The following is a 15108-nucleotide window of genomic DNA, read 5'->3' as shown; positions in this document are numbered from 1 at the left end:
GTAGGATCAAGTTTCTCACGACGATCACTCAAGTAGTATTCAAGATCATCTTCTTCAATGTCATCACTAAGTTGTAGTTGCCCTTGAAGAAATGATTCTGTAGTGGAATTGATAACAGGCTGAGATGGCTGAGACTGAGATTGAGATGGTTGAGCTTGAGATGACTGAGATGGTTGTTGTTGTTTATAAAAAGCATATAGCTGTGCCAAAGTATTTGTCACCAACTTTATCATTTTTTCAGTCTCACTTGAAGTGTACACAAATTTGAAACCACGATTCACAACCTCTAATTTATACCTTGGATCAAGGATATTGGCAATAAATGTCAACATATTCAGCTTCTCAATCCTTCCCCAGTACTTGTCATACTTTCGTTTCATATTAACTGCCATAGCCCCTAACAAAGTATCAGGATTAGAAGCCATAGTAGTTAAATCAGCTTGAACCTTCAAAATATCTGGAAGGAATAGATTGGATGTGACATATAATGACCCACTAAATCGATTAGTAAGATCATAGAATCTCCTCAAAAAGTCGACAAATACAACTGCTTTTTCCCAGTCTAGGTTGGTTGGTGGGCCATCCATTCTTTCTTCATCAAAGTACTTTGTGTAGTTCGCATCTGCTTCCAAATTCTCAAAAGCCTTCTTGAATTTTATAGTAGATTCTAACATCAAGTAGGTGGAGTTCCACCTAGTAACCACATCCAAGCATAACAAGGCTTTTGATTCAATGTTTGCATCCTTGCAACTTTCTTTAAATCTTTTCAGTCTAGCTGGAGATGACCGGACATATCTCACTGCATTTCGAATGCTTGAAATTGCATCATTCAACTCTTTCAACCCATCAGTTACTATCAAATTCAAAATATGAGTTGAACACCTCATATGAAACATTTCGCCATTCAATGGAATGGTATTGTCTTTGTCCAACAAGTGCCCCTTCAATTTTCTAAGAGCAACGTCATTTGAGGAGGCATTGTCAACCGTCACTGCAAAAACTGAGGAGATACCCCACTCATTAAGACAATTTATCAACTCTTTCCCCACCAAGTCCCCTTTATGGCTAGGAACTTGGATAAAGTTGATAATTCTCTTCTGCATTTTCCAATTATCATCAACCCAATGTGCAGTCAAACACAAATAAATAATATTTTGGATTGATGTCCAACAATCGGTGGTCAACGACACTCTGTGCTTCACCAAAATCGACTTCAACTCTTTCTTCTGATCTAGAAACGCATTGTAAATATCTCTCGCAACAGTAAATCTTGATGGGAACTGAAATGTGGGAAAGAAATGTTTAATGAGCTTTTGAAATCCTTTTCCGTCCACGTGCCTAAAGGATAACTCATCCATAATGATATATTCGGCGATCACTTTCCTAACAGCATTTTGATTAAACCTTAGCGGCAGCCCACTTGAAGCAACTTCTTCTTCATTGCAGGTTGTTGTCTTTTTAGTAAATCTATCCATAGTTGATTGTTGCTTCTTACTTTGCTCAACCCAGTCACTGAAAGGACACTTCTTACATTTTCTCTCCACATGTGCCCATAGTGTGCTAGTCCCATTCAACTTTGTATCAGCCGCATAATCGGTGCCACAATAATTGCAAGCAGCTCTTGGCTTCTTAGGATCACAATCAGGCAACATAGTGTAATGATCCCACACGCTCGATGTTTTCTTTCCAACCCTTTGCTTCTTTTTTGGTCGTTCAACCTCTTTCTCCTTTTCTTTTTCATTATCCTCTTTCTCGGTCTCTTTGTCTTTTTCCTTATCTTGATTTTGTCGATCATTCCTCTTCTTTCGTACGTTCTCTTTTTTCCTTTCCTTCGCTTGTTCTTCTCCATCAGAACTTGACAAATTAGTTTCAACATACTCCAACCACTCCCCCATCATCCCTTCTAAATTTTCCTCGTTATCCATATTAACGATCTATTTACATATTTATAAACACAATTTCAGCAACAAATATAAAACATAATATGAATGTGCCCATAAATGAAAGTTGTGTTTCTTCTTGCTAGTTTAACTTGTAAAATATAATAAATATAAAACATAATAACAAGACATGATGATTATGATCATTATCTAGTCAATATAAATATAAATACTTCTAACAACACTTATCATATTATTAATTTAATTACTCTAAAGAAAAATTATCATATTGGAAACACCTTTTGCATAGTATGAATAATGGTGGGCATTGGAGTCAACATGTACTAGATAGATGCTAGTATAGTCTAATTAATTAATATTCAAGTTGTAAGATTAAGATACATTACATTAGTCGATGCCACCATTCCTAAGGCAACTGGCCGTACATATACATATGTATTCATACTATGAGTATGTTGTAAATTTGGTGTTTGGTCTGTACAGATGTGCTCTAAAGTATATTTAAGCTATTCATGCAGATCACCATTTCTGGATTAATATGAAAAATGAAAATCTAGCGGAGTTAGAGAGAGGATGCTATCTTTCTAAGGAAATATCCCGACTATATGCTTCTAATTATGAAGGTTATATTGCATGCATTTGATATTTCATCTTAGATATATTTATATATATTTTTCATGTCAGTACATATATGTAAAACATTGACTTAATTATGCTAATAATTAATAGAAAGGACAAAGGTACAAGATCTCGAAAAAGAAGTTGCAATGTTGAAACAGCGGATCGATGATATGGAAAATGAACAGAAGGTGAGCTTAGGCTTATGAACAAGCTCTTAGTCTTAGATCATTGCTAATTTTTGACTTGTGTTATTCTAGTTTGCTGAAGTTTTAAAGCTATTTTCATGAAAAATTAATTATTGATGTAACTTTTTCTGCTTTTATATTACGATTCTCAATTGGTAATTGACATCTCCAGTGCCAAAGATTATGAAAAAGAACATGGCAGTTCTACAAGAATCGAGTGAGGATGACAAAGCGCTTATGGGAGCTCTTACTACAATTAAGAAAAAGATCAAGGATGAGTTGACTGATCTAAAGAGGTTCTTCATTGACGTAAGAGTAAATTTTTTATTTTATTTTAATATGCTGTCTAGAAATTAACTAGAGCTTAAGTTTTATAAATTGCAGCAAACTAAAACAATACTAAACTAATGTATGTTATTTCTTTAATTGACTTATAGTTCAGCCATGAAAGTGAATAGCAGATTCGTAACTATTTATTTTACTATAATTGTGTATCATTGACAAAGATAAATCCATATGGAATAAAAAAATTTAACTACACCTAATTATTGTATATACACAACTGTATACTGAAGAAATTAGACATATATTACACTGTACACATCGATTATTTAAATCTGGTCCTTTAACACAATTGAGATGTGAATATATTTAAGAAGAGCATATAAAACTGTTAATTAATTGTGTTTTCCAATATATATCCATAATGCTATATATATATATGTCTCAATCTCTGTTTTAACGAAGCTGCATACCTCGAGTTACTGTGTCCGTGAGTGAAGCAGTCGCCGGAGTGGGAAGGCACTGTGTCTGTGAAGCAGTCGCCGGAGTGGGCTGGGCAGTGTTGTCGCCGAGTCGCGTTTGCTCGGTGTTGGTCCGTTCCGTTCGTTTCGTTTGGGCAGAGGGATAAGCGAAACAGAGAGGAAGAGGAGGAGATGAGGAGATGATGAGAGAGACAGAGAGGAAGAGGCTGGCTGTTCCGTTCCGTTCGTTTGGGCAGTCGCCGGAGGGAGGAGACAGAGAGGAAGGATTGCTGCGACACCGTAGGGGCTGAGCTGAGTATATGCGATGATAGAGATAGAGAAACCGAGAGAAGAGATCCCTTAGTAAAAAAACATATCAGATTTTATTTATTTTTTAATTAATAATTATATAATATTATATTATTATATATAATAGTGCTCGGTCGGTTTCGGTTCCGGTCGGTCGGTCCGGACAATATTTCCAAACCGACCGAACAGTGGCGGTTTTTTCGGTGTTTGGTTTAATCGGTTTCGATTTTTTCGGTATTCGGATGGTCAGTTTATTCGGTTTTTTAATTTTTCGGATTTTATGCTCAGTCCTAAATCAGATAACGGCAAGTGAAACCCCCTCGCCCTTTGTAAAAGAAAAGGAAAAAAAAAAAAAAGGAAATGAAACGCAAACGGAACAGTCGGTAAAATTTGCGGTTGAGTGGGGCCCAGAGGGCCACTTTCCAATAGCGCTTTCAACCCAAACACACGGGATTCTATTCTTTGATAAGGTTTCCGGTTTCCCCTAACCCGGAGGCCGTCGGGTCCCACTACCCTGACTCAGCCGGAGTCAACACAACTACGCAAGACTATATCTGTGTCCAAACAGCTCTCCTTCCTATTCTCGTGGTCTCTCTATAAAGAAGATCTTCCAGTCTCATTCGCCTTGTTATTTTTGGCAAAACGTTGGCTCTACACACTTCTCTAACTGTTTGGTCTCCTTTTGGTCTCAATATTTTTTTTTCTGTCTGTTTCCCGGGAAAATTGTACGTACCAGTTTTGTTTGGTAAAAGTAATTCGTTTTCATTCTAATCACTCCGCATTTCACAGGTAATTCCTTTTTTCTAATGCACCGCCTTTCTCAGGTTCAGTGGTGAAATTCCTCGAAATTGTTCAGTTGGCTTCGTTTTTCTCCGACCCATTCATTTGGCCGTATTGTTTTGTTATTTCTTTCGATTAACGCTGCTATCCAAAGAGATTTAATTGCAGAACAATGGCGCACTTTCTGAACGATGATCTTGAATACGTCGTTGATGACTATTACGATGTCACTGACTTCGAAGATGATTCTTTTGGTGATGAACAGTCTCATACGAATGACGCGACCGATTTTGACTCCGATTTCGAGGATGACGTTGATACGGTGCTCGTTAATTTTTTTTTTGATATTTTTTTTTTTATAATGGAGGTGTGAAATTCATATTTGTGGTATGGTTTTTTACAGAGCAAGCCAAAGACGGATACCTCAGCTATGGAAGCTAGAAACGGGAAAGATATTCAAGGAATACCTTGGGAAAGGCTTAACTTTACTAGAGACAAGTATCGCGAGACGCGACTGAAGCAGTACAAGAACTATGAGAGCCTTTCTCGCTCCCACGAACAGCTAGAAATGGTAACCTCGATTTTTTCCTTTCTCGATATATCCGTGCGCGCGCACACGCACTTTAACTATGACTTTCGCTACAGATTTTTTTTTTCGTTGTATAAATGCATATAATAATAAATTTATCATATGCGAATATTGGATCTAGAAAGATCGTTTTGGGAATTTTTACTTCAAGGATTCCACTATAATTTGTCAATAGATTTGTTGTGCTTATCTTGAGAAAAAAATGATTAAACCGACATATTTGTGTCTGTATAGTTATATATGTGTGTGTATATATATTATATTGATTGATTTTAATCTTGTTGATCATTGTTATTTTGGTAGCAATGCTTGGAAGTGGAGAAGGGGAAGACCTTTTACGACTTTCACTTCAATACAAGACTTGTCAAATCGACGATTGTGCATTTCCAGGTAGCGACTTTGTTCCGATATTTCTTTGAACCCTTTCACATGTTTTCATGTGAAGTTCATATGATACATAATTTATATACTATTCTGAGCCAAGGGCTAGGACTTTTTCTCCTTTTTGTTTTTTGGCTCTGTAAACATAAGGTCACTCGAATTTATACTCAGTTGCCATCATCTTTAACTACTCAATGTGTTGCATAGTTTCCTTAGCATCTCATTTGTGTTTTGACCAAGCCTTTCTCTATACTTTTTTGTTTGGTTTGTGTTTCTCTTGATCGATGTTCATTGTTTATAATATTCTCCACAATGATTTATGAATATTGGGATCGCATAAATTTTCTTTTTAAACAGTCTCTTGTCAAGGTGTACGAAATAGTTTCTTTTTGTAGCTGATTTAGAATTTGGTTGTACACATATCATTAGTCTTTATTTTTGCAGGTCTTATGCATATTTACAATCATTGTTGGATATCTTTCATTATATGAGTATTGCTTTGTGCCTCAACCATTATTTGGAAGGTATGGAGGTCATGTTACAGATCTTATTGTCATTTGAGATGTATTATGACTTACGTGCAGCTAATCTTAAGTTAAACTAGCGCTCCAGCTTAACCTTCAGTTTTGGGCTATCATAAGAAATTGATATTCAGGCCTACAAGCTGGTGATTCGATTGATTTTTGATATGAAGACGTGTTCCGTGATAAAATAAAGGAAATAAGGTTGGATTTAAACAACTTTTTACATTTTTTCAACAGAAGTAATTTTTCATTCTCGTGACTTTATAAAAAAAAATTTCTCACCATAGATTTCCCTTTAGAAAGTTTCTTCTGCGTTTTTTACTCCCTTCTGAAGACTACTTTGAATGCAACTAAATTAAAAAAGCTTTCATAGAGAAAAATTGTTCAATTTTATTAGACAGAAATTTCAGCTTACGGTGTAGTGATTTCAATCTACTAATTCTACCAAACTAATGTGCAGCCAAATGTTCTTCCAAAATTAGGTGTTATGGTTTCTGCATTCACGAAATTCTTTTTTGTAGATATGTGAAGGCTGCTTTTGTACTTCTAATATTGCACATTACATTTTGTAAAAACATAAATTAAGAGTTCAAATTTCAAGGATACATACTCGAATATCTGCTACTTGTTATCTGAGGTGAAAAGAATTGTATTCTCTTGCTTTTCGTTGAAAAAATGATACATATTTAAATACAAACTAGAATAGCTAACTTAGGAAACTATGTCAATTAGGATCTCTACAATTAATCTAATTGACAACTATATACATGCTGGTATACTCCCCTCAAGCTGGAGCATAAATATTAATCATGCCCAGCTTGTTACAAAGATAATCAACCTGAACCCCATTCAACGCTTTTGTGAAGAGATCCCTTAATTGTTCTCGTCTTAACATACCTAGTAGAAATCAAACCTTGCTGAATTTTCTCGCGGCAAAATGACAATCAATTTCAATATGCTTGATTCACTCGTGGAATGCAGGATTGGATGCAATATGAAGGGCAGCTTGGTTATCATAGCATAATTTTGCGGGTAGCGAAGTTGTAAGACCTACTTCAGTCAAGAGCGGATAAATTCATATTATCTCGTACACAGATTGCGCCATTTTGCACTGGATCTTGATACAACATTCTGCTTCTTACTCTTCCAAGAAACTAAATTTCCGCCAACGAAAACAAAATAACCTGAAGTGGATTTTCTATCCACTTTGGAACCTGCCCAATTTGCATCTAAAAAACATTCAAATAACACAAAATTTGCATGTAAGATACCTTTCCCTGGTGCTCCCTTCAAATAACACAAAATTTGCTCTAATGCTGCCCAATGATGAATTGTTGGGGATGTCATAAACTGATTGACAACACTGACTGAATATGCAATATCTGGACGAGTTATAGTAAGGTAATTCAGCTTTCCAACCAACCTTCCATATCTCTTAGGATCCTCAAATAGTTCTCCATCTTTTGTAAGGTGCATCCGGCATCATTGGAGCACTACAAGACTTTGCTCCCAATTTTTCTGTCTCAGTTAACAAGTCAAGAACATATTTTCTCTGAGATAGAAAAATACATTTCTTACTCTTTGTGACTTCAACACCTAAGAAATACTTTAGCATCCCCAAGTCCTTCGTATGAAACTGAGTATGAAGGAAAGACATGAGAGATAAGATTCCCACAGTATCACTTCCAGTAATCACAATATCATCAACATACACAACTAACATAATGATACCAGCTTCTGATTGTTTGTAGAATACAGAATGATCTGACTTATTTTTCATCATGCCAAAATTTTCAACAGCCTGACTAAATTTACCAAACCAAGCACAGGGACTGTTTCAAACCACACAGAGACTTTAAAAAACGACAAACTCGGCCATACTCCCCCTCAGCAACAAAACTAGGAGGTTGCTCCATATACACCTCCTCCTGAAGATCACCATGAAGAAACACATTCTTTATATCAAGTTGATGCAAAGGCGAGTTATGAGTTACTGCCATTGAAATAAACAATTGAACAAATGTCAATTTTGCAACTGGGAAAGTGTCAGAATAATTCACTCCATAGGTTTGAGCATAGCCCTTATTGACAAGACAGGCTTTCAATCGAGCAACTGACCCATCCGGATTAACCTTAACGACAAATACCCATTTGCACCCAATAACCCGTTTCCCTGAAGGTAAATCGACCAAGTCCTGAGTACTATTGTCATCTAAAGCATTCATCTCCTCTATCATTGCATTATGCCACCAACCAGAATGAGATATGGCTTCACGAACCGTTTTAGGAATAAAGATAGAATCAAGGGAAGCAATAAACGAATAAGATAAAGACGACAGGTGATTATAAGAAACTAAAGAAGAAAAGGGTAAGTGCACTGATGTTTACCTTTGCGTAAGGCAATAGGAAGATCATCATTTGGGACCGGATCTGATGACGAAGGAGCAGGTGTAGGACATGAATCAGGAGGTGGATGCCTGGAGTAGGCTTGCGTAATAGGAGGCCTATTCGGAGCTGTGTTTGTGGCTGAGACATGATCAGAAGATGTGGTAGAGTATACCAACAAATCATCATCCTCTCCCTGACTAGTAGAAATAAGTGAGGATGGAAAGTAAGGTGTGTCTTCCATGAAAGTAATATCAATTGAGACGAGATATTTGTTAAGACTGGGGCAATAACACCTATACCCTTTCTAAAGACGAGAATAACCAAGGAATACACACTTCAATGACTTTGGATCTAATTTAGTGACTAGCGAACGAACATCTTGAACGAAACAAGTACTACCAAATATCCTAGGATTAATTGAAAACAAGGACTTATTGGGAAAAAGGATTTTACAAGGAATCTCACCATTAAGAACAGAGGATGGCATGCGATTGATGAGAAAACATGCTGTAGAAACGACATCGGCCCAAAATGGTTTAGGAACATTCATTTGAAATAATAGGGCTCATGCAGTTTCAAGGAGATGTCTGTTTTTATGTTCTACTATACTATTTTGAGATGCAGTATCAGCACAAGATGTTTCATGAAGCATACCATTCTCAATCATATATGAGTGAAATAAAACAGATTTATATTCTTTGACATTATCACTTCGTAAAGTACGAATGGAAATATTAAATTGATTTTTGTTCTCAGCACAAAATACACAAAATATAGAAAACAACTTAAAACGATTTTTCATTAAGAATAACCAAGTTACACGAGAATAATTATCCACAAAAGTAACAAAATACCTGAATCCACGTTTAGACAAAATAGGTGATGGACCCTAAACATTAGAATGAACTAATTCAAAAGGAACACTAGCACGTTTATTGACTCTAGGACTCGAACTAAGATGGCGGTGTTTGGCAAATTGACATGACTCTCTAATGAAAACACCCTACTATATTGAGGACAAAACTTCTTGAGCAAAGAAAGAGATGGGTGACCCAATCGACAATGAGCCTCGAAAGTGGAAGTGATGCTCGAGCAAGCAATAGAAGTTGATGGCAGTGGGTCAAGAACGTAGAGGCATTCAGACTCGTGTCCTTTACCAATAATCTTCTTCGTCATAAGTTCTTGAAATAAACAATAATCGGGAAAAAATGAGATGCAACAATTAAGATAGAGTGAGTTGACTGACAGAAAACAAATTAAAAGATAAATTGGGTAAATGAAAGATAGAGGACAAAGGAAGCAAAGGGGTAGGATTGATAGTGCCAGATCCACGAACACAAGATGACAACCCATTAGCTAAAGTAACGGTTTGAGTGGAAGCATGTGATTGAAAAGTGAAAAAGAGATGAGAATTACCTGTCATATGATTTGTGGCACTAGAATCAATGACCGATTTGGAGGATGAGGAAAGAAGACAAACATTGGATTTACCTGAGTCAGCAATAGCAGTGATAAAAGAAGATGAAGGCTTGAGTGATTCCTGATACTGAGAGAACTTGGCAAATTCATCTGCAGAAATAAGAACCGACTTTTTCAGAGGGATCATTAGTAAACGTGGCCAAGTGTTTTTGCTAATTTTTGTACTGAAGCTTTCGACACTCAAACTTCGTATGGCCTGACTTTTTACAGTAGTTGCACACAATGGATCCAGAGTTCGACGTTCGAGTTTCAAATCCTTGCGAGCCACCTCCCTTGTTTCCAGTATAATTATTTGATCTCCCAGGAGCATAATTATTATTCCGACCGACTAAAGCACTACTAATCGGAACAGGTGGAGGAGGACTTTCTGTGCATAGAATGCGACTAAAGACATCTTGTAGAGAGCAGATCTCAGAACCAGAGAGGATTTGTGACTTAGCAGACTCAAAATCAGAAGAAAGGCCAGCCAAAAATCTCATAATAGCCATCTTCTCCCGTTGGCTCTGTTGAACCTTCGCATCAGGACTAAAGGGCAGCAACATATTAAGCTCCTCATATGTCTTCTTGAACACCATAAAATAGTTTATGAGGGACTGATCTTGTTTTTCCACACGGTAAAAGGCTTTGCAAGTTTCATACGTGCGAGAGAGATTCCCTTTGCCAGAGTACAAAAATTCCAAATAATCGTTCTTTAACAAATTCAGAGTGATTGATCAAGCCAATTACCTCACTATCAATAGAATTCTGAATCTGAAGGAATAAACGAGCATCCTCTATGAGTCATGTGAGGTTATCTTTCTCCTTCGAATCTTCTTTAGGAGGATCTTTCGTCAAATGATCATCTTTGTCTATGCTCCGCAGATAAATGCGAACAATCTTACTCCAATCCAAATAATTCGAACCATTTAGCTTATGGTCCGTGATCTTAGACATCACCGGCACCACATCTGTCACAATAGACGATTTGTTCTCAACATTAGAGCCTAAACAAAGAGATAAGACAGCAACCACTAGAACCAAGGTAGAATCACAGCAAAGGACCAAGAACAAACCTCGACAAACTCAAATTCAAACGCTTGATGGACGAAAGCAAAGTACAGGCAAACCAGGGACGTAGAGGAGAACAATCGACGAGAAAACGATGGTCAGAAAACGTGCCACGCGCGCTCACGTGCTGGCGCGTGGAGAGTGTCTCGGCGGAGGACGACGACGACGCGTGGGGCTTCTGGTCACCAAATTCTGGCAAACGGCGGATCGGAAGGTGGGCTTCGTCATAGGTGAGGCGGTGAGAATAGATTATGTCTCAAAATAAGGTTTCCGAAATGGAACCCTAAAAGACACAAAACCCTAATTTGTGTTTATAAACCCAAAGAAAATCTCAATGTTGAAAACCCCAAATTCGAATCCTAATGCTCTGATATCATGTTATCTGAGGTGAAAAGATTTGTATTCTCTTGCTTTTCGAAAAAATGATACATATTTATATACAAACTAGTATAGCTAACTTAGAAAACTATGTCAATTAGGGTCTCTACAATTAATCTAATTGATAACTAATTGACAGCTATATACATGCTGTAACAGTCAGATATTCCTTTCTACTGATGAGATATCTGACGATTAATTGGGATATGGATTCATTACGGCTGTGGTATGACTTTGTAACTTGATGTGATATTTATATGCTCGTCCCATGTATTGTTATGAATTCTAGCAACAAAACTTGTATACATATAGATGAACACACTTTGCACACGACCGTCACTCTTGCTAATTTGCAACATACCACAGATATGTATACGTGAACTGTAAGATTTAAGTTTTAGAGATAGTCTGGTTGTAATGTATCCTATGAAGTATTTACAAACGAATATAAAGCAGTACAAGTTTGATCATCTCAATACCTTTCATTGCGAACACAATATACTTGATTCCTTTTTACTTGTGCTGGCGTGGACAATTTTTCTAGATTAGTACCTGTAGAGAGTGTTCTGTTCTATAAGAATTGTGATGCATGATTGCTGATTTTCCTATGCGAACTGTTCTGTTTAAAGATTCTTGTCTAGAGTGTTAATATCCCTGTAAGTTGTAACTCTGTAGATATATTGCTTCAGTTTGAATGTCAAGTATGATCCTGTGCTTTAACCCCTCTGTGGCATCTGGGACTGCTATTTTTCTTTATTACAGCAATTAAAGAAGGGTGGGAGTTATAACTGAGCTGCTGGCGCGACATTGTTTATATGGTATGATAGGAAAACATTTGAGCATTTAAGAGGCCTCTATAGCAATTTTTGTGATTAAGTAGTCTGATGTTTGTGGAGCTCTTGAGGGGACTTGTTAATACCTAGGCTGCATATCTCATTTCTTTTAAGTAGTAACGTTTTCATATGTTTGCATTATGGTCTTGTAAGATTTATGTAGATTTCTGCGTTAATTGTATTTTGATAGATCAGCCTTTTGTCTGAAGAAACCAGTCATGTTGCGTTGTATTTTCTCTAGCTCTCTTTAGCCTTTATGCAAATGCATTGAACAAATTAATTAAATTTTTATGGTTGATCTGTGAAGGTTTATCTCTTTATTGTGACTTTTTAATTCTTAAGTTATTGAATTTACATGGTAGATTATGTCAATGATTGCATGAATGTAACCAGTTCCATCTTTCAGTTTTTGTCACCTCTCTGCAGTTGCTCATTTCATAGTGCATAGTATTATTTGGTCACTCGTTACAGTCTTTTCCTGCACATGTTTTGCTTTCTTCTGGATCATATTTATTTATTTTTTTAGTTTTGTTATCTTAGCTGTGATGTTGGCCATAATTTAATGTGATTGTTTTATATGATCTCTTGAATGAATAAATGTGGTTGCTGATGTTTCCATTGAATTTCTTCTTGTTCTTGTTGTGAAGCTGCGGAATTTGCTGTGGGCAACATCAAAGCATGATGTTTACCTTATGCAGAACTATTCAGTAGTGCATTGGTCATCTTTGCTCAAAAGGGGCAAAGAAGTACTCAATGTGGTGAAGCCGATAGTGCCTACCCTGGTCAGTTGAGACACTATGTTAAATAGTGCTAACATTTTCTTTCTTCTAATCTTTTTGTTTTTGGTGAAAAGTTTGCTCTTAAAGCCAGCACTGACTAATTTAGTTATACAGAAGAATCCTGGATTGTTGGCACAGTCACTTTCTCGAGTACAAATAAGCACCATGGCTGTTAAGGAGGGTTTAATGGTAGCCGGTGGCTTTCAGGGTGAGCTTATTTGCAAGGTATGAGAATTCTGTAGATATATAATTGTTGCATCCTTAATGCTATTTTTCTTTTCTAATACTGTTCTGTGTATGTTGGACAGACATTGAACCATCACGGAGTTGCTTTCTGTACAAAATTGACAACAGATGAGAATGCCATCACCAACACAGTGGACATTTGCCGTAATCCTAGGTAAGTTACTGCTCCGTAACCTGTCACCATAGTGATCATTTCACTTTCATCCATGACACATAATGTACCCTCTCTTTGCAGTGGCTCAATGAGGGTTATGGCTGCAAACAATGATGCTCAAGTTCGAGTGTTTGATGCTGAGAATTTCACTTGCCTTAATCGCTTTTCCTTCGATTGGTGTGTGAATGTGAGTACTATCATCTGAAATACTCTTTAGTAGTTTGGCTTTGCATTGTTTCCGTAGTTTCTCATGAGATTTGCTTCTTTACAGAACACTTGTGTTAGCCCCGATGGCAAGTTGCTTGCTGTCCTTGGTGACAGTGCTGACTGCTTGATTGCTGATGCTCAAACGGGGAAGGTAGGTCTTTGCTTTTGCATGCTTACCCTTAATTTTGCTTGCTCTCCATTCCTCTCTATTGCCAATATTAATGTTTCCTGCCCCCTCTCAGATCACTGGGAGCCTCAAAGGGCACTTGGACTACTCTTTTGCCTCTGCTTGGCACCCAGATGGACGTATTTTGGCTACTGGGAACCAAGACACCACCTGCAGATTGTGGGACATAAGGAACCTATCGGAGTCCTTAGCCGTTCTGAAGGGAAGAATGGGGGCAATAAGAGCTGTTAGGTTCACTAATGATGGTCGGTTTCTGGCCATGGCTGAGCCTGCGGACTTTGTTCACATCATCGATACACATGCAGGGTATGTCAAAGGGCAAGAGATTGACATATTTGGTGAGATTGCTGGAATATCCTTTAGCCCGGATGCTGAGGCACTTTTTGTTGGGGTAGCGGATCGTACTTATGGTAGTCTATTAGAGTTCAACAGGAGGCATTTTAACCAATATCTACAAACGATGTTTTAAGATAGAACTCGTTTAAGATGGAAAGTGTATATTGGTTTGAGGTCTGTACAAAAGATATGACTAAGTTTGCTTGTTATGTATTTGTTTCTACTCTATGGAGGGACTTAGCTATAGCTATGACTCTACGAGACCCTTCTTAATCTCGACAGTCGCTTAGATTTTGGCTAGTCGGTCTTGGAGCTTAATTTTCTTTTCTGAAGCTAAAATGGAAGTAGAAATTTTGTCGTTGTAAAGCTCGAAAAGTTGATAGATAGGTCACCTGTTACTTTTTACTCGATTCATATTATTGTTTGCTTATGATGCGTGTAATTAGTTAGGGCCACAACACAAAACTCGATTTGTAAATTTTTACATTTTGAAAATATTTGGGTGGCTCATCCAAGTAAATTAACTTTTCAAATTGCTAATTGTCTCTTTTGGGTTTAAGCTACTCTCGTCCATAATAACAATTCCATATGTCTTGACCACTGAATCGTATAATGCATTGTTGACCGACTGTTCAAATATCTACTATATTGTTTCCAATTTTGCGATGATTTATATTAATGGTTTATTTTCAACATTAGTTAAAAGAAAATAGAGAGACCTTACATAAAGCTGCTTTTATCATTTTTAAACTAAGGGGTGTTTGGTATGTGGATTGAGTTTGTGGGAGTAGAGTTATAAGGAGTTTAGATTAAGTAAATGTGAAACTCAAGTGTTTAAAGGGGTTAAGATTATTCTAAAATAAAGCTAAAAAATTTCACCCGCTAAGAAACACAAACCCTCAAAACATTAAAAATAAATTTACCAAACATGGAATAGATTTGACATTCTCATTCCCGTCAAACTAAACCTTCATACCAAACACCTCTAAGAGATTGGCGATGAAAATACATAAGTTTTTCAAAATTAACAATTTAATATCT

The 15108-nt window shown here is 36.9% G+C and overlaps 1 protein-coding gene across 4 annotated transcripts; it reads left to right on the top strand.

Moving 5' to 3' along the window:
- The first annotated feature begins 4332 nt into the window (after positions 1 to 4332).
- Positions 4333 to 14626, top strand: LOC133806996 (uncharacterized WD repeat-containing protein C2A9.03). Of its 4 annotated transcripts, none has more exons than XM_062245097.1 (10): positions 4333 to 4484; positions 4584 to 4861; positions 4943 to 5110; positions 5432 to 5518; positions 12806 to 12940; positions 13052 to 13162; positions 13246 to 13337; positions 13419 to 13524; positions 13609 to 13695; positions 13787 to 14626. In XM_062245097.1, the coding sequence occupies exons 2-10, from the start codon at positions 4712 to 4714 to the stop codon at positions 14198 to 14200; spliced, it is 1350 nt and encodes a 449-aa protein (XP_062101081.1). In that variant the 5' UTR covers positions 4333 to 4484; positions 4584 to 4711; the 3' UTR covers positions 14201 to 14626. The 4 variants fall into 4 exon arrangements, with proteins under 4 accessions (XP_062101081.1, XP_062101083.1, XP_062101082.1 ...); XM_062245099.1 differs by having other exon boundaries at positions 4353 to 4548; positions 4708 to 4861; XM_062245098.1 differs by having other exon boundaries at positions 4353 to 4548; positions 4694 to 4861.
- The last annotated feature ends 482 nt before the right edge of the window (positions 14627 to 15108 follow it).

This window comes from Humulus lupulus, chromosome X (genome assembly GCF_963169125.1).
Source record: "Humulus lupulus chromosome X, drHumLupu1.1, whole genome shotgun sequence".
In the NCBI taxonomy this organism is placed as follows: Eukaryota; Viridiplantae; Streptophyta; class Magnoliopsida; order Rosales; family Cannabaceae; genus Humulus; species Humulus lupulus.
Note: the sequence above shows the minus strand (reverse complement) of the source record. Positions and strands in the feature narration are given on the sequence as shown.

Coding starts and splice junctions, on each gene's coding strand:
- LOC133806996 (XM_062245097.1), top strand. CDS start 4,712: ATGGCGCACTTTCTGAACGATGATCTTGAATACGTCGTTGATGACTAT. Junction 5,519..12,805: donor CGACGATTGTGCATTTCCAG/GTAGCGACTTTG, acceptor CTTGTTGTGAAG/CTGCGGAATTTGCTGTGGGC. Junction 13,696..13,786: donor CTGATGCTCAAACGGGGAAG/GTAGGTCTTTGC, acceptor GCCCCCTCTCAG/ATCACTGGGAGCCTCAAAGG.